The sequence below is a fragment of the Hypanus sabinus genome, chromosome 2, assembly GCF_030144855.1.
Source record: "Hypanus sabinus isolate sHypSab1 chromosome 2, sHypSab1.hap1, whole genome shotgun sequence".
NCBI classification, from domain to species: Eukaryota; Metazoa; Chordata; class Chondrichthyes; order Myliobatiformes; family Dasyatidae; genus Hypanus; species Hypanus sabinus.
Window position 1 is genome coordinate 3,689,721 of NC_082707.1, and position 19,060 is coordinate 3,708,780.

The 19,060-nt window shown below is 47.1% G+C and overlaps 1 protein-coding gene across 1 annotated transcript in view; it reads left to right on the forward strand.

Annotated features, from left to right (window-relative positions):
• Nucleotides 1–18,797, forward strand: part of tp63 (tumor protein p63) — a 151,693-nt gene extending 132,896 nt beyond the window's left edge. Inside the window, exons 9-12 of the mRNA XM_059988234.1 lie at nucleotides 8,112–8,260; nucleotides 14,157–14,298; nucleotides 15,439–15,532; nucleotides 17,436–18,797. Of these exons, the coding sequence (XP_059844217.1) occupies nucleotides 8,112–8,260; nucleotides 14,157–14,298; nucleotides 15,439–15,532; nucleotides 17,436–17,732 (682 nt within the window). The 3' untranslated portion in view covers nucleotides 17,733–18,797. The remainder of the gene's footprint in view (nucleotides 1–8,111; nucleotides 8,261–14,156; nucleotides 14,299–15,438; nucleotides 15,533–17,435) is intronic.
• Nucleotides 18,798–19,060: the final 263 nt, after the last annotated feature.

Genomic DNA, 19,060 nt, shown 5'->3' on the forward strand with positions numbered 1-19,060 from the left:
CAGCTGCTCACTACACCAGCATGCTCTGATTTCTTGGCTGAGCCCAGTGTGGAATGGTGCTGGTGCTGGTGTGTTACTGAGAGAAGGGGGGTGTATGTCTGCAGTATCATTGATGCCACTCTTGTATAGCACAGAAAACTGTTCTTCATACTTCAAATAAATCAGTCTGTGTGGAGTGCTTCTTGGTTCTGGCGACCTCAGAGTCCCAAAGAGCATAGAATCAAGATTTAAGATTGTTTAATGTCATTTCCAGTACACTAGTGTAAAGGAGAACAAAATAATTGTCACTACAGATCTGTTGCTGCACAAAAAGATACAACAAGATAAAGAGCACAGTAAAAATAAAAAACACTGTAACACGTAAATGTGAGAGATTCTGCAGATGCTGGAAACCCAAAGCAACACACACACAAAACCCTGGAGGAACTCAGCCAGACAGGCAACATCAAGGGAAATAAACTGTCAAGTCACAACCTGAAACGTCGACTGTTTATTCATGTCCATAGCTGCTGCCTGACCAGCTGAGTTCCTCCAGCGTTTTGTGTTTGTTGTATCTGTAACACCCGGGTTGAGATTTTTACTGCCATGCTGTGTGTATTTCGTGTTCTGTAGGAGCAGTCTGTTCTCTGCTTTTAGCATGTTTGGGTGTGAGCTAAAGATAAGAGGCCATATTGTTCAACTTGGAAATGTAGTGTCAGCCAATCAGGATGGTGGTATTGGGAGAAGGTTCTGGAGAACGCTGGATGGAGAGGTTTTTGTGACAGGCTGTGGTGGGGGTTGGAGGTCTTTCTGGTGGGAGCTCGGAGAACGCCAGAGGGAAGATGGCTGAGGATGCCACCCTGTTGCACAAGGTGCTTTGTGCAGGTGAATGGCTTCAGGGAAGAAGGACCAATACTCCCATGGGGGAGCCCGTTTATTCAGTGCTCTCAGTGGCTCCAGCACATCAGTTAAAAGCCAACTTCAAGATGACCTCCAATTTATGTGTACATTTGGACTGGGTTAACTGTAACGGGCCCTTTTAAATTTTTTCCTTTTCTTTTTCCTACTAACGGTTCAATAAAGCTGAAATTTGTAAATATACTTTCTCTATAATTGTATGCAGTGTATGATCTGTTATTTCTTGCTGACGGCTGATTGTATGTGGCTGTTTATACAGTATTCACACAGATCAGGGTTTGTGGGAGCCAAGCCAGACAATGGTGTTGTACTCGACAGTCAATGAGCCCTGTGGAGGATGTGGCTGCAGAAGCGACTGTGCTGCCGTTCTGAGATGGAGAAGCCCAAAGTCCCTTATCAATAGATTGAGTGGAGAATGATTAATGTTTCGTCTAGCTATCCAGTCTCCTGCCCACCTAGTGTTTTCCTCATAAGTCATTTTATTGTACTATATATTTATTTTATAATTTATTGTGATTTTAGACCATAAGACATAGGAGCAGAATTCGTGTATTCGGCCCATCGAGTCTGTTCCTCCATTCCATCATGGCCGATTTAGCATCCCTCTCAACCCCATTCTCCTGCGTTCTCCCTGTAACCTTTGATACCCATACTAATCAAGAACTATCAACTTGTTCTTTAAATATATTCAATGACCTGACCTCCACAGCCATCTGTGGCAATGAATTTCACAGATTCATCACCCTCTGGCTAAAGAAATTCTTCCTCACATAGGATCTAAATGGACGTCCCTCTATTCTGAGGCTGTGCCCTCTAGTTCTCAGCTAAGTCCAGCAAGTTCAAACCCAGAACTGTCAAATGATCCTCATGCATTAATCCATTCATTCCCAGAAAAAGTCCTGCGAATCTCCTCTGGACCTTCTCCGATGTCAGCACATCTTTTCTTACAATATGACAAGAGATGGAATTACGTCTCTAGAAAGAGGTGACATAGAGTCAGAGAATGTTCAATCTTTGTGGGTGGAGTTAAGAAACTGCAAGGGTGAAAAAAACATTATGTGAATCATAGATAGACCTCCAAATGGTAGCCAAGGGTTGAGATTGTAAAGGGAGCTGGAAAAGGCATTTAATAAGGGTAATGTCACAATTGTAACAGGGGACTTCAATATGCAAGAGGATTGAGAAAATCAGGTTGGTGTTGGATCACAAGAGAGTGAGTTTGTTGAATGCCTGTGAGATGGATTAGAGCAGTTTGTCGTTGAGCCTACTCGGAGAAAGGCCATCCTAGACTGGGTGTTGTGTAATAACCCCGATCTTATTAGGGAGCTTAACATAAAGGAACCCTTAGGAGGCAGTGATCATAATATGATTGAATTCATACGACAATTTCAGAGGGAGAAGCACAAGTCAGATGTATCAGTATTGCAGTGGAATAAAGGGAATTACAGAGGCATGAGAGAGGATTGGAGGAGAATACCGGTGGGGATGACGGCAGAGCAGATAGCTGAAGTTTTTGAGAAAAGTTCAAAGGCGCAGGATAGATATGTCCCTCAGAAAAAAATTCTCAAATGGCAGGGCTAGGTAACCATGGCTGACAAGGGAAGTGAAGGACTGCATAACAGCCAAGGAAAGAGCATATAAGGTAGCAAAAATGAGTTGGATGATTGGGAAGCTTTTAAAATCCAACATAAGGCTATAAGAAGGGAAAAGATGAAATATGAGGGCAGAATAACCAATAATAAAAAGTAGGATATCAAAAGTTTTTACAGTTCGTATAAAGAGTGAATGGGAGGTAAATGCTCCTATGTCTTATGGTGTAAGTGTGGTCTGACCAATGTCTTATGAAGCCTATGAATTAAACCCTTGCTCTGATAGGGTAAACACCACCAGATATAGCTGAACTGCCCAAACCTCTGGTAGATCATCTTTCCAAAATGCTGCACTAGGTTTCTGAGGTGCACTAAACATTATTGACATTTCCTTCAACATGAGCCAATCTGTTAAAACAAGCAAGTTTACTGTTGATTTGGATTTATTTATCACACGTACATTGAAGCACACAGTGAAGGCATTGTTTGTGCTAACAAGCAACTCATCGAAGGATGTGCTCAGACCAGCGCCCAAGTGTGGCGGCAAATTCCGGCACCAGCAGAGCACGTCCACGGTGTTCAACAGAACAACACAAACATCAGCAGCTAAACAAAAACACAGGAGGTTCTACAGACGCTGGAAATCCAGAGCAACACACGCAAAATACTGGAGGAACTCAGCAGGTCAGGCAGCATCTGTGGAGGGAAAGAAACAATGTTTCAGGATGAGACCCTTCATTAGGACTCAACAAGCAACAAAACAACAGCAAAGCAAGCCCCTTTCCTCCCTCACACACACACATTCACACACTCACTCACATAATCACTCACACACACACTCACACACACACACACACAGACCCACACACATACAGACACACACACACACACTCACACACACACACACACACACACACAGACCCACACACACACAAACACACTGACACACACACATTGACAAACACAGACACACACACACAGAGGCATACAGACAACACCAATACAAACATACAGACACAGTGACACACACGTGCATGCACACACACACCGACAGACACACACACACAGAGGCACACAGACAACACCGATACAAACATACAGACACAGTGACACACACTTGCGTGCACACACACACCAACAGACACGCACACACACACACACACACACACAACACCGATACAAACATACAAACACAGTGACACACACGTGCGTGCACACACACACCGACAGACACGCACACACACACACACACACACACACACACACAGAGACAACACCGATACAAACATACAGACACAGTGACACACACGTGCGTGCACACACACACCGACAGACACGCACACGCACACACACGCACACACACACACACACCCCACCACTACTAATCCCAGGACGTGCCGACTCCAGATCTCAGAGCAATTTCCCGCTGAGACACGACGGACAGGATCTGCTGCTCTGGATTAATGTGGCATTTGTGGAGGTAAAAGAAATCATTACGTTGCGCCGACAGTTAGATGAGTTGTACAGTCATAGAACACTACAGCACAGAAAATGGCCCTTCTGAACCAAATATTATTCTGCCTAGTCCCATCAACCTGCACCCAGACCATAGTCCTTCATACCCCTCCTATCCATGTGCCTATCTCAACTGATGTGAAACGTTGTAATGGAATCCACATCCTCCTCTCGCCAACCTCGATGAGAAGCTCCCCCTCAGGATCCCCTTAAACTTTTCACCTTTCACCCTTAACCCATGACCTCTAGTTGAAGTCTCAATGGAAAAAGCCTGCTCACATTTACCCCATCTATCATGGAATGATGGTGTCGTGGCCATTACGGAGACTTGGCTGGCACCAGGGCAGGAATGGATTCTCAATATTCCAGGATTTCAGTGCTTTAAAAGGGATAGAGGGGGGGAAAAAGAGGAGGAGGGGTGGAATTACTGGTCAGGGATACTATTACAGCTGCAGAAAGGGTGGGTAATGTAGCAGGATCCTCTTTTGAGTCAGTATGGGTGGAAGTCAGGAACAGGAAGGGAGCAGTTACTTTATTTGGGGTATTCTATAGGCCCCCTGGTAGCAGCAGAGATACCGAGGAGCAGATTGGGAGGCAAATTTTGGAAAGGTGCAAAAATAACAGGGTTGTTATCATGGGTGACTTTAACTTCCCTAATATTGATTGGCACTTGTTTGGTTCCAAGGGTTTAGATGGGGCAGAGTTTGTTAAGTGTGTCCAGGATGGATTCCTGTCACAGTATGTTGACAGGCCAACTAGGGGGAATGCCATACTAGATCTAGTATTAGGTAACAAACCGGGTCAGGTCACAGATCTGTCAGTGGGTGAGCACCTGGGGGACAGTGATTACCGCTCCCTGGCCTTTAGCATTATCATGGAAAAGGGTAGAATCAGAGAGGACAGGAAAATTTTTAATTGGGGAAGGGCAAATTATGAGGCTCTAAGGCTAGAACTTCAGGGAAATGTACTATGGACATGTGGTCGATGTTTAAGAATCTCTTGCAGCATGTTAGGGATAAATTTGTCCCGGAAGATAAAGAATGGTAGGGTGAAGGAACCATGGGTGACAAGTTAAGTGGAAAATCTAGTCAGGTGGAAGAAGGCAGCATACATGAGGTTTAGGAAGCAAGGATCAGATGGGTCTATTGAGGAATATAGGGTAGCAAGAAATGAGCTTAAGAAGGGGCTGAGAAAAATAAAAAGGGGGCATGAGAAGGCCTTGGTGAGTAGGGTAAAGGAAAACCCCAAGGCATTCTTCAATTATGTGAAGAACAAAAGGATGACAGGAGTGAAGGTAGGACCAATTAGAGATAAAAGTGGGAAGATGTGCCTGGAGGCTGTGGAAGTGAGCGAGGTCCTCAATGAATACTTCTCTTCGGTATTCACCACTGAGAGGGAACTTGATGACGGTGAGGACAATATGAGTGAGGTTGATGTTCTGGAGCATGTTGATATTAAGGGAGAGGAGGTATTGGAGTTGTTAAAATACATTAGGACGGTTAAGTCCCCGAGGCCTGACGGAATATTCCCTAGGCTACTCCACGAGCTGACTTGTCCACGGGAATGGTATTGGAGGACTGGAGGGAGACGAATGTTGTCCCCTTGTTCAAAAAAAGTAGTAGGGATAGTCCAGGTAATTATAGACCAGTGAGCCTTACGTCTGTGGTGGGAAAGCTGTTGGAAAAGATTCTTAGAGATAGGATCTATGGGCATCTAGAGAATCATGGTCTGATCAGGGACAGTCAGCATGGCTTTGTGAAGGGCAGATTGTGCCTAACAAGCCTGATTGAGGAGGTGATCAGGCATATAGATGAGGGTAGTGCAGTGGATGTGATCTATATGGATTTTAGTAAGGCATTTGACAAGGTTCCACACGGTAGGCTTATTCAGAAAGTCAGAAGGCATGGGATCCAGGGAAGTTTGGCCAGGTAGATTCAGAATTGGCTTGCCTGCAGAAGGCAGAGAGTTGTGGTGGAGGGAGTACATTCAGATTGGAGGGTTGTGACTAGTGGTGTCCCACAAGGATTTGTTCTGGGACCTCTACTTTTTGTGATTTTTATTAACGACCTGGATGTGGGGGTAGAAGGGTGGGTTGGCAAGTTTGCAGATGACACAAAGGTTGGTGGTGTTGTAGATAATGTAGAGGATTGTCGAAGATTGCAGAGAGATATTGATAGGATGCAAAAGTGGGCTGAGAAGTGGCAGATGGAGTTCAACCCGGAGAAGTGTGAGGTGGTACACTTTGGAAGGACAAACTCCAAGGCAGAGTACAAAGTATACTTGGTAGTGTGGAGGAGCAGAGAGATCTGGGGGTACATGTCCACAGATCCCTGAAAGTTGCCTGACAGGTAGATAGGGTAGTTAAGAAAGCTTATGGGGTGTTAGCTTTTATAAGTCGAGGGATAGAGTTAAGAGACACGATATAATGATGCAGCTCTATAAAACTCTAGTTAGGCCACACTTGGAGTACTGTGTCCAGGTCTGGTCGCCTCACTATAGGAAGGATGTGGAAGCATTGGAAAGGGTACAGAGGAGATTTACCAGGATGCTGCCTGGTTTAGAGAGTATGGATTATGATCAGAGATTAAGGGAGCTAGGGCTTTACTCTTTGGAGAGAAGGAGGATGAGAGGAGACATGATAGAGGTGTACAAGATATTAAGAGGAATAGACAGAGTGGACAGCCAGCGCCTCTTCCCCAGGGCACCACTGCTCAATACAAGAGGACATGGCTTTAAGGTAAGGGGCGGGAAGTTCAAGGGGGTTATTAGAGGAAGGTTTTTCAGTCAGAGAGTGGTTGGTGCGTGGAATGCACTGCCAGAGTCAGTGGTGGAAGCAGATACACTAGTGAAGTTTAAGAGACTACTAGACAGGTATATGGAGGAATTTAAGGTAGGGGGTTATATGGGAGGCAGGGTTTGAGGGTCGGCACAACATTGTGGGCTGAAGGGCCTGTAATGTGCTGTACTATTCTATGTTCTATATACCCCTCATAATTTTCTACACTTCTATCAAGTCTCACCCCAGTTTCCTAGGCTCCAGGGAATAAAGTCCTCCAGACCCAGCAACAGCCTTGTAGATTCTCTCTGTACTCTTTCAACTTTCAACAATCTTTCCTGACCAAAACTGTGCTCGACGCTCCGGATCAGGGCTCACCAACATCTTATACAACTTCAACATAACATCCCATCTCCTTTACCCAGTGCTTTAATTTATGAAGGCCAATGTGCCAAAAGCTCTCTTTATGACCCTGTCTCCCTGTGACACCACTTTCATTGAATTATGGATTTGGAAGGTTGAGACAAGATGCTGGTATCCGGAAAGAAAGTCAGACAGTTGGAGGAACTCAGTGGGTCAGGCAGAACCTGTCGAGCAGAGAAATGGTGAACACTTCAGGTGAAGCCTAGCATCAGGATTAGGCAGAATTATTTTTACAAGCATCTCCATTCTAACAAATACAAATCAAGTCAAGTCACTTTTTATTGTCATTTCAACCATAACTGCTGGTACAGTACACAGTAAAAATGAGACAACAGTTTTCAGGACCATGGTGTTACATGATATAATACAAAAACTACACTGAACTATGTAAATGAACACAAAAACTGGATAAATCTTGAGGGCAGATTTGGAAGGTGTGGATTACATGTGACGTTGTGTGGGGTTAGTGAGTCCTGTGTGTATTTGGGGGTGGTATTTGTGCCTGACATTCCTGGTGACGATGACGTTATCAGCTGCTGGATTAGGAGAGGTTGGAGCCGTCTTTGTGTTGCTGCATTCCGTACTGGCTTGGTGCTGCCCCTCCCATTGGGGCTGCCCCTCCCACCGGTGCTGTCCACCCAGTGGAAAACAAGCCTGATTGGGTTCACCAGCAGCTGCCCTTGTGCGGGTTGAGATCTGCGAGCTCAGCTCCAGGACCACAACCATGCACCATCACTCCAAGCCACGACTTGGGCTAGACTCTAATATATTATTTGTAACTGTAGGTTTCTCTGCTTGCCGTGTGCTGCTGGTGCTGCAGTTTGCACCTTGGCCCCGGGGGAACACCGTTTCATTTGGAGGTATTCATGTATGTGGTTGAGTAACAACTTAACTTGTCTCTTCTCTTTCAGACCGTCAATGCAGTCACAGCAATCGTTTGGGCCTTCGCCCCCGCCAATGAATAAAATGCACAGCACCGGGAACAAGCTGCCATCTGTCAGCCAGCTCATCAGCCCCCAGCGCAACACTCTCACCCAGGCAGCCATGCCGGGGAGTATGGGTAAGCATGATCTCCACAAGGCCTGACCAGCCTCACTCGAGGGGTTCATCTCTCCATCTCCATTACCAACGCCGTTGTTTGGGGTTGATCATAGATGTTGTGTCCTAGTTGTCTATATACTCAAGCCTGGGCAGTACAATATTGAGAGCAAGCTGTTGCCCATAGCAGGCTCCCCCTCTCCAAACAGCTGATGAATCCAAAGGAACGGCAGAGACCGATACAGTTTGGCACAAGTGTAGAATTTGCCAAGTAGTGTTGAACTCAATGTAGGCCTACCTAAGGAACTCCAGCTCTGGGTATAGCCACTAGCCAGCCAAGATCAGACTTTTCTTTCTCCTAGATGAGCTGCCAATCACAGCTGGTGAGCCCCATCTGCCCGAAGTGACTGGCTTTACGGTGCCAGTAACCCGCTTTTGCTCCTTCTCCTGCCAATAAAAACGATTCAGAGGGCGTCATAGCTAAACCACACGTGAAGGCCAGGAACTGGACTTGGCATTCAGAGGCTCTGTGAGAGGCATCTCGTTGGGAGCATTTCGTCGGTAGTGGGAGCTTGTTCACACCTTTTATGGGCTATGACAATGTTAAGGTATCCACCTCCCTTGGTCTTTGCCCTCTGGTTTCCCTGAATGATCAATAAGCAATCATTTAGGGACACTTTTAGAGATAGGCAGAATTAGGCCACGCAACTCCGCCATTCCATCGTGGTCGATTTATTACCCCTCACAACCCATTTCTCCGGTCTTCTCCCCATAACTTCTCATGCCTTTACTAATGAAGAACCTATCAACCAACATCTTAAATATACCCAGTGACTTGCCCTCCACAGCTGGCTATGGCAGTGAATTCCACAGATTCACCACCCTCTGGCTAAAGAAATTCCTCCTCATCTCTATTCTAAATGGAGATAGTTCCCATGTCCTCCATCTCTAGATTAAGAAGCTTATTCCCATAGCCTATACCCCAGTGCTCCTGGTGGGCTTAACCCTCAATCCCTTCAATCCTCATCCCTTCAAACCCTGGAGTCACAGATCAATAGCCAATCTTCTGTCCGTGCTGGCATCTTTCCTGTAATACCACGGGCCCTTATCTTGTTAATTAAGTCATAGATCACTACAGCGCAGACACGGGTCCTTTGGCTGAACTATTCTTCTGCCTGGTTCCGTCACCCTCCCTACCCCTCCATCCAAACTTCACTTAAATGTTGGAACTGAACTCACATGCACTGTTTCCACTGGCAGCTTGTTCCACTCTCTCACCACCCTCAGAGTTAAGTTCCCTCAGGTTCTCCTTCACCAATCGGCTAGAAGCTCAAGGTCTAGTCTCACCCAACCTCAGTGGAAAAAAACTGATGGAAGATCTCGACCCAAAATGATACTTTATTCATTTGTACATTACTCTATCATTTTGTGAGTGGAAAAAAACCTGTTTGAATTTACCCTATCTATACCCCTTATAATTCTGCACACCTCTATAATATCTCCACTCATTGTCCTGCACTCCAGGTTAACCTACTCAACCTTGCCCTATAACTCGGGTCTCAAGTCCTCGCAATTCCACAGAGGGGTTTGTCCAGCCTCCCCCCACTCACATGTAGCTCCTCTCACATGCTGTCCTCTTGTTCGAGGGTATGTTTACTAATGGGTCAGAATCAGAACAAGTTTAAAGACTCCTAACAGTGTTGAAGAACCGAGGGGTCTTGGAGGACCAAGTTGATCGTTCCCTGAAAGTGATTAAGAAAGCATATGGCATCTTTGCCTTTATTAGTCGAGGCATTGACATCAAAATTCAGGAAGTTATGGTGCAGCTTCATAAAACTCTTGTAGGCCACATCTGGAGTATTGCATACAGTTCTGGCCGTCCCATCATAGGAAGGATGTCGAGGGTGCAGGAGAGGTTTATCAGGGTGCTCCCTGGATTACAGGGTGTGTGCTATCACAAGAGGCTGAGTAAACTGGATAAGCTCTGACATTCCCCCCCTTACTTCCCTCCAATCACCTTAGAGTTATGCCCCCTCGTATTAGCCATTTCCACCCTCAGAAAGAAGTCTGTAGCTGTCCACTTGATCTGTGTCTCTTATCAACTTGTACACCTCGATGGAGTCACCTCCCATCCAAGTTCAAGTTTGTGGTCATCTGACAGTCCATATAAACAACCAAGCAGAACAGCATTCCTCCGAACCACAGTACATATCACACTCAGCACATAAAGCAAAGTATTCCCACATATAAGCTAATAAAATACAATTCAAAATGCATGTGGTGTGCAGCACAGGTAAACAGTAAACAGTTCACTGTCCTGGTGGTGGCAGGGTATTCATTTGTCTCACAGCCTGGGGGAAGGGGCTATTACCCAGTTCACTGTCCTGGTGACGAGACCTCGGTGGTGGCAGGGTATTCATTAGTCTCACAGCCTGGGGGAAGGGGCTATTACCCAGTTCACTGTCCTAGTGACGAGACCTCGGTGGTGGCATTCATCTCACAGAAGCATCCTTGATGGAGATGAAGTCTAGTTTTGAGTCTCCCATAAGTGGTGAAAACGGACCCTGTTTTTCAAACTTTCCATCAGCTGAAGTGCAGCAGGAAGACCCTGAGGAAGCTCAGTCGCCACACCACACACTGGGGGTTGAACAGAGGAGTGTACCCCTGCCTGCCTGCATTGTCGTGTGGTACGGAATCTGCAAAGTATCAGACCACGAGACCAGTACAATCGATCAGAACTTTGTAAAAGCAGGCGTAGATGAGTGTGTCCCTACCAAATCATTCAGCGTCATCCTCAACCAGAAGTCCTGGATGAGCCATGATGTCCTCAGTCTGCTGAGGACCAGGTCAGTGGCGTTCAGGTCTGGCAAGCAAGTGAGCGGTAAAAGGTCCCGGAGCCGTATCCAGACAGCCATCCAGGCAGGCTGCTGGACAGCTGTGCCAGGGTCTGAATGCATCAGCTCTTACAGAATGAAACAAAGTGACAACAAGGCTTCGCTTCCAGATGAGCTCTCTGCCTTTCATGCTCGCTTTGACCAACTCCCACAGTCGCCCCTGACCCTGTGACTGCAGTTTCTGAGGCATCCTTCAGGAGTGTGAACCCACAGAAACCGTCTGGCCCTGATGGGGTACTGTGTTGATCAACTGGCTGGAGTATTCACTGAGGTCCCTACATGCTTCAAGCAGGCTTCAATTCTACCGGTGCCCAAGAAGAGCATGGTGACCTGCCTTAATGACGATCGTCCAGTAGCACTTACATCCACTGCGATGCAGTGCTTTGAGAGGTTGGTGAGAAAACATATCAGCTCCTGCCTGAGAAGCGATTTGGATCTGCTCCAGTTTGCCTCCCAGCACAACAGGTCCACAGCAGGTGCCATTTCATTGCTCTTCACTCAACCCTGGAACACCTGGACAGTAAAGGTACACACATCTTCATCGACCCCAGCGTGGCATTCGATACATCATCCCCTCGAAACTGATCAATAAGCTTCAATACCTTGACCTCTGTACCTCCTGGTGCAACTGGATCCTCGGTTTCCTCCCTTGTCGGTTCGGATTGGCAAAAACATCAACACAGTTGCACAAGGCTGTGTGCTTAGCCCCTGCTCTACTCACTTAATACTTACGACTGGGGCTAAGCACAGCTGCAATGTCATATTCACTGCTATTGGCCAAGTCAAAGGTGGTGACAAATCAGCATACAGGAGGGAGATTGGAAATCTGGCTGAGCGGTGCTACAACAACAACCTCTCACTCAATGTCAGCAAGACCCAGGGGCTGAATATTGACCTCAGGAGGAGGAAGCTGAGGCTCCATGAGCGAATCCTCATTGGAGGATCAGAGGTAGGGAGGGTCAGTAACTTTAAACTCCTCGGTGTTATCATTTCAGAGGATCTGCCCTGGACACAAATCATAAGTGCAGTTATGAAGAAAGCACGACAGTACTTCTACTTTCTTAGAAATTTGCAAAGATTTGGCACGACATATAAAACTTGGAAAAACCTGCAGTTTTTCCAACCTGCTGTGTAGTGGCGAGTATATTGAAATAGCATAAAAATGGTAAATTAAAAGAAGAAATGCATCATTAGAGCCCGTCCCACCACCCAGGCCGTGCTCTCTTGCTGCTGCCGTCAGGACAGGGGTGCAGGAACCTCAGGCCCACAGCAGGAACAGTTATTACCACTCCCGAACCAGAGGGGATAACTTCACTCACACCATCACTGAACTCTTCCCACAATCTCTGGCTTCACTTTCAAGGACTGTTCATCTCATGTTCTCCATACTTACTGTTTACTTATTTATTATTATTTTTTACCCTTGTATTTGCACGGTTTGTTGTTTTTTGTTCATGGGTTGCTCATCCTGTTGGGTGCTGTCTTTCATTGATTATCCAAGTGTTTCTTGGCTTTACCATGATTGCCCACAAGGAAACAAATATCAGGGTTGTATATGCTGACACATGTGTACTTTGATAATAAATTTGCTTTGGATTTTTTGCACTTTGAGAGGATCACTGGGATCTCCCTCCCCACTATTTCTCATATTTACCGAGAGTGTAGTGGCCAAAGGGCGCCCCTGCCACCCATCCCACAAACTCTTTGACCCACTGCTGTCAGGAAGGAGGTACAGCAGCATCAGGACTGGGAACAGCTTCTTCCCTCAGGCTGTGAGACTAATGAATACCCTGCCACCACCGAGGTCTCGACACTAGGGCAGTGAACTGGGTAATAGCCCCTTCCCTCAGGCTGTGAGACTAATGAATACCCTGCCACCACCGAGGTCTCGACACTAGGGCAGTGAACTGGGTAATAGCCCCTTCCCTCAGGCTGTGAGACTAATGAATACCCTGCCACCACCGAGGTCTCGACACTAGGGCAGTGAACTGGGTAATAGCCCCTTCCCTCAGGCTGTGAGACTAATGAATACCCTGCCACCACCGAGGTCTCGTCACTAGGGCAGTGAACTGGGTAATAGCCCCTTCCCTCAGGCTGTGAGACTAATGAATACCCTGCCACCACCGAGGTCTCGTCACTAGGGCAGTGAACTGGGTAATAGCCCCTTCCCCCAGGCTGTGAGACTAATGAATACCCTGCCACCACCGAGGTCTCGACACTAGGGCAGTGAACTGGGTAATAGCCCCTTCCCCCAGGCTGTGAGACTAATGAATACCCTGCCACCACCGAGGTCTCGTCACTAGGGCAGTGAACTGGGTAATAGCCCCTTCCCTCAGGCTGTGAGACTAATGAATACCCTGCCACCACCGAGGTCTCGTCACTAGGGCAGTGAACTGGGTAATAGCCCCTTCCCCCAGGCTGTGAGACTAATGAATACCCTGCCACCACCGAGGTCTCGACACTAGGGCAGTGAACTGGGTAATAGCCCCTTCCCCCAGGCTGTGAGACTAATGAATACCCTGCCACCACCGAGGTCTCGACACTAGGGCAGTGAACTGTTTAGCTATGCTGCATGCATTTTGACTTATATTTTATTAACTTATTTATAGTCATATTTTGTTCTGTGTGCTGTGAGTGATATGTGTTTTATGGGAGAGCGTGATCTGGAGGAACATTGTTTCGTTTGGTTGTATATATCACACCTTGCGCCTGCTTCTGTAGCTGTCGGATTTTACGATACAGGGTTTGCTAGCCCCATGTCCACCCCTCCCCCTTTCGCAGCCGGGATTTGGGGCCATCTACGATGGAGAGTTTGTTGTAAGTGATATGGGTACACTATGCTCCAGAGGAATGATGTTTGGTTGTTTGTGTATATGTGGTCAGATAGCAATAAATTTCAACCTCCAGTCAGCCAGCTGAGTACAACCCACTCTGTTACCCCGGGGTGTGGAGGGCTGTGTGAGTGGATTACTTTGGTGATAAGCTTGTGGAATAATTCTCACTGTCTCCTTTCTCTCTGTTCAGTAGCTCCGATGATGAACATCCCAATGCAGATGAATGGAGAAATGAACGGTCTGAGCCCAACTCAGGGGCTGTCTTCTCCAATGGCATCGACCTCTCACTGCACGCCCCCACCGCCGTACCCGTCTGACAACAGCATCTCCAGGTCAGAGGTGGTGATTCGATTAATGACTTACTCTTCTGTCTTGTTACTGAGGGTGAAGCCTGCTTCTTCTGAAATGCCAAACCCCACATCTGCTCCCCATCGCTTCACTGTCAGCTCAGCTTTTCTGCCCGGTGTCTCACTCCTGGAGTGCACCTTCAACTTGAAACGTTGCACCTTGGTCAAACATAAGCAAGACAGTGCTGATGAGCAGAGAGATCTTGGCATCAAGTTCAGAGCTCCCTGAAAGTGGCTGCACAGGTTGATAGGGTGGTTCAAAATGCATTTGACATGCTTCCCTTTATTAAATGAAACATTGAGTTCAATGCTCAGGAAGTCATGTTGCAGCTTTATAAAACTCTAGTTTGGCCACATCTGGAGTTGCATCCATTTCTGGTCAGCCCATTACAGGAAGATGTCGAGGCTTTGGAGAGGTTGCAGAAGAGGCTCACTGGGATGCTGCCTGAATTAGAGGGCACGTGCTGTAACAAGAGGCTGGACAAACTTGGGTTGTCTTCTCTGGACAGGCAGAGGCTGAGGGGAGATCTGATAGAGGTTTATAAGATTATGAGAGGCAGAGATAGAGTGGACAGTCTTTTTCCCAGGGTTGAAATATCTGATACCAGAGGGCATGCAGTTGAGGTGAGAGGGGGTAATTTCAAAGGAGATGTGAGGGGCAAGTTTTTCACATAGAGTGGTGGGTGTCTGGACTGTGCTGCCTGTATGCTGGCAGAGGCAGAAACATCAGAGACTGAAGAGACGTTTAGGTAGGAACATGGATGTGAGGAAAACGGAAGGATATGGACATTGTGTAGGCAGAGAGATGAGTTTCCCATTTGATTAAAATGTATTTGGTTCGGCACAAAATTGTGGGCTGAAGGGCCTGTTCCAGTTCTGTGTTGTTTCAAAAAAAAACACCCTGCTTCTCAAAATGACCTCCTGTCTGGCCCCTGGGATTCATCGATCATGATTTAAAATTACTTCTTCTGCAGTGCATGGACTTTCGCTTGGCATGTTTTCTGTCATGTGTTGTTTCCATTGGCTGGTTCTACGTGACTTTGGTGAGCTGTAGCCGGGATTCAGAGGTGTTAAAGATTCTGACAAGAGTGCACTGCTGACTGATCCTACCCTCTCTGCTCACAGTTTCCTGACGAGAGCTGGTTGTGCGTCGTGTCTGGAGTACTTCACCACCCAGGGACTGATGAATGTCTACCAGATCGAACATTTTACCATGGATGTGAGTAGCTCTCATTGCTCTTTGTGCCTCCAGCTCTCCCGTTTCCCCTCAAGCTGCCTACATTGTAACCTTGCTATGTGTCAGCTATAGGTCAGGCCAAAGTCCTCAATATCTGCACCTTGACTTGAGAAGACAGTGTAATGAATCTGAATCAGGTTATGTCGTGAAATTTGTTGTTCGGTGGCAGCAGTAATAAAACTGTCGCTGTGTGCATACATCTTCTGATGCTTCTGGACACATCATCATGTTCCTGGAATCATCAGGTGTTTCAGGTCCTTCAACACCAAACAACTATAACTCACAATAAGAAATTCATTCTTTAAAATTCAATTTAATAAGTGGTGCAAAAAGTGCAGAAATAAACTGAGTTAGTGTTCATTGTCCATTCAGAAATCGATGGTGGAGAGGAACAAGCTTTTCTGAAACAGAGTGTGTGTCTTCGGGCTCCTGTACCTCCTCCCTGATGGTAGCAATGAGAAGAGGGCATGTCCTGGGTGAGGAGGGTCTTTAATGACAAATGGCACCTTTTTGAAGCATCACCTTTTGAAGGTGTCCTGGCTGATGGAGAGGCAGGTGCCCATGACGGAAATGGCTGAGTTGACAACTTTCTGCAGCTTTTTCTGGTCCAGTACTGAGACCCCTCCATACCAGGTGGTGACACAGCCAGTTAGAATGCTCTCCACGGTACATCTGAGGAAATCTGTGTGTGTCTTTAGTGACATACCGAGTCTTCTCAAATTCCTAATGAAATATAGCCACTGTCGTGCCTTCTTTGTTTTAGCCCAGAGGCTCCCAACCATTTGTGTGCAATGGACCAGTACCATTAAGCAAGTACCATTACCATTACCATTAAGCAAGGGGTCTGTGGTTGGGAACCCCTGTTAAGACATAGGAGCAGAGTTAGGCTTTTTGGCCCATTGAATCTGCTCCACTGTAATATTGGCTGATTTATTATCCCTCTCTTGCCTTCTCCCTGTAACTTTTGATGCCCTTCAATCCAGTGATTGATGGACTGATCAAGAACCTTCAATATACCTTTCCTCCACAGGCATCTGTGGCAATGAATTTCACCATCTAGTTCAAACAAAATACTCCTTATCTCTTCTAAATGGACATCCACTCTACCTAAGCCACTCAATAGGTTTCATTAATCGCATCAATATGTTGGCCCAAGATCAATCTTCAGAAGTATTGACACCCAAGAAGGTAAAATTCCTTACTGTTCCACTGCAGGTTTGTCAATAAGGACTAGTGTGCGTGCCCCTGACTAATTGTTTAACGTGGTTTGGGAAACTCTGTGGTTTTCCGATTTCTCGCTTTCCTGAACCAGGTCTCTACAGGAAATCTGGCAATCTTTTTGTATCCGTCCACGCTTTTGCTGCAGATCACCACAGAGAGGATGGAGTGTGTCCCCAGCTTGGCCTCAGTGTGCGGGACAGGAGCACCTGACCAGCCTGCGCCTCAGTCCCACCCACCCTGCTCACAGACTGGCTGTCCCACTCCCATCAGGGAGGATCCGCACCAGGACCACCAGACCCAAAAACAGTTCCTTTCCCCAAGCAGTGGCCTAATCAACACCTCCACCCACTAAGCCACCCCTCCACACCCAACCACCACTACTTTATCATTTCCTGTCAGTCACCTATGTACAGACACTCCTGTGTCACTTTATCGACCTACTATCAATGTGTGTAACTATCTTGTGTATTTATATTTATAGTGTTTTTATTCTTATTGTGTTCTTATTGTGTTTTTTTTGTGCTGCATAGGATCTGGACTCACAATTATTTCGTTCTTCTTTACACTTGTGTACTGGAAATGACATTAAACAATCTTGAATCTTGAAAGTATCCCGGCTCCTATCTCTCAATAATCAACATCCTTCCTTCCACCTTGTTCCCAGGACCTGATCAGCCTGAAGATCCCCGACCAGTACAGGCACGCCATCTGGAAAGGAATATTGGACCACAGACAATCCCTCGACTTTGCCAACACCCCCCAGCTCCTCAGAAACACCAGCAGCAGTTCCACCGCCAGCCTGGGCTCCCAGAACGAGACGCGGGGCGAGCGGGTCATTGACGCCGTCCGCTTCACCCTGCGCCAGACCATCTCCTTCCCTCCTCGTGACGACTGGAACGACTTTGGGTTCGATGTGGATGGCCGCCGCAGCAAGCAGCGAATCAAAGAGGAAGGAGAGTGACGTGGCAAGAGTCGCGGGCAGATCCACCGCCAAAGGACAATGTTCCAAACTCTCTACCAAGCATAACAATTCGAGGCGACTCTGCTGGAACAGTTTCTGTACGCGCACTCGCAATCAGCTGGTTGCAGTTAACCTAGTTTTGTTTTCCGTCTTTATTTTTGCATTTTTTTTGTCTTAAGCCCAAACGGCCCATTATTTTGGTAGCAGTATGAAAGCTTATAGGGTGCTTGAGGGGGCTACGTGGGGTTTGCATCAGCTGTATTTTATACATCACTTCCTGTTTGAAATGGATGGTTTCCATCGAATGCACAAAGGAGTGGAGTGAGCGGACCGTCACAGGCATCTCCTTTCTCACCACACCCATAGTTAGATGTACTTTGGAGAGGATCCCGGCATATTCCACACAACCAGGGGAGATGTCACTCATTGTCATTGTAACAGCGGTGGTCAGTTTCTCAGTGGGAGGCTGTGCTGTCGATTGTAGTAACCGTATCAAATCTGTCCAAACTCAGTTTGTGTCCTGCAGTGATAAGCTGTGTCTGGTCAGAAATGGCCGAGCACTGTCCCTGTTCCAAAGACCCAGTCTCCCTGAGTAAGCCTCCTCCGGGGTAGCTGTGGTGAGAACCTGCAGCTTTCTGACACCAGCTCACCTGGGTGAGCTGGAACTTTACTGTTGCTCCCAGCACTGGGCTGTTGACTGTTCGACACAGATGAAGACTGACCCTCAGTCATGTGAGTTAGCCCAAAGTTAGGAGGGCTGAGGGAAAAAATATTTGATTTCAATGTTTAATTTTATAACTTTTCAGAATGATACGTTAGGACCTGACTCCATGTGTATTTCAGTTGTGGGAAGCTGCAGGATGTAAGATTTTCCCAACCCTATAGGTGCTGCCCAGACTCTGAGGGACACTGGAGAGCATATCCAGTTCCACACAGTCCCAGTGTCAGTCCGCCACTGGAGAGCATATCCAGTTCCACACTGTCCCAGTGCCAGTCCGCCACTGGAGAGCATATCCAGTTCCACACTGTCCCAGTGTCAGTCCGCCACTGGAGAGCATATCCAGTTCCACGCTGTCCCAGTGTCAGTCCGCCACTGGAGAGCATATCCAGTTCCACACTGTCCCAGTGTCAGTCCGCCACTGGAGAGCATATCCAGTTCCACACTGTCCCGGTGTCAGTCCGCCACTGGAGAGCATATCCAGTTCCATGCTGTCCCAGTGTCAGTCCGCCACTGGAGAGCATATCCAGTTCCACACTGTCCCAGTGTCAGTCCGCCACTGGAGAGCATATCCAGTTCCACACTGTCCCGGTGTCAGTCCGCCACTGGA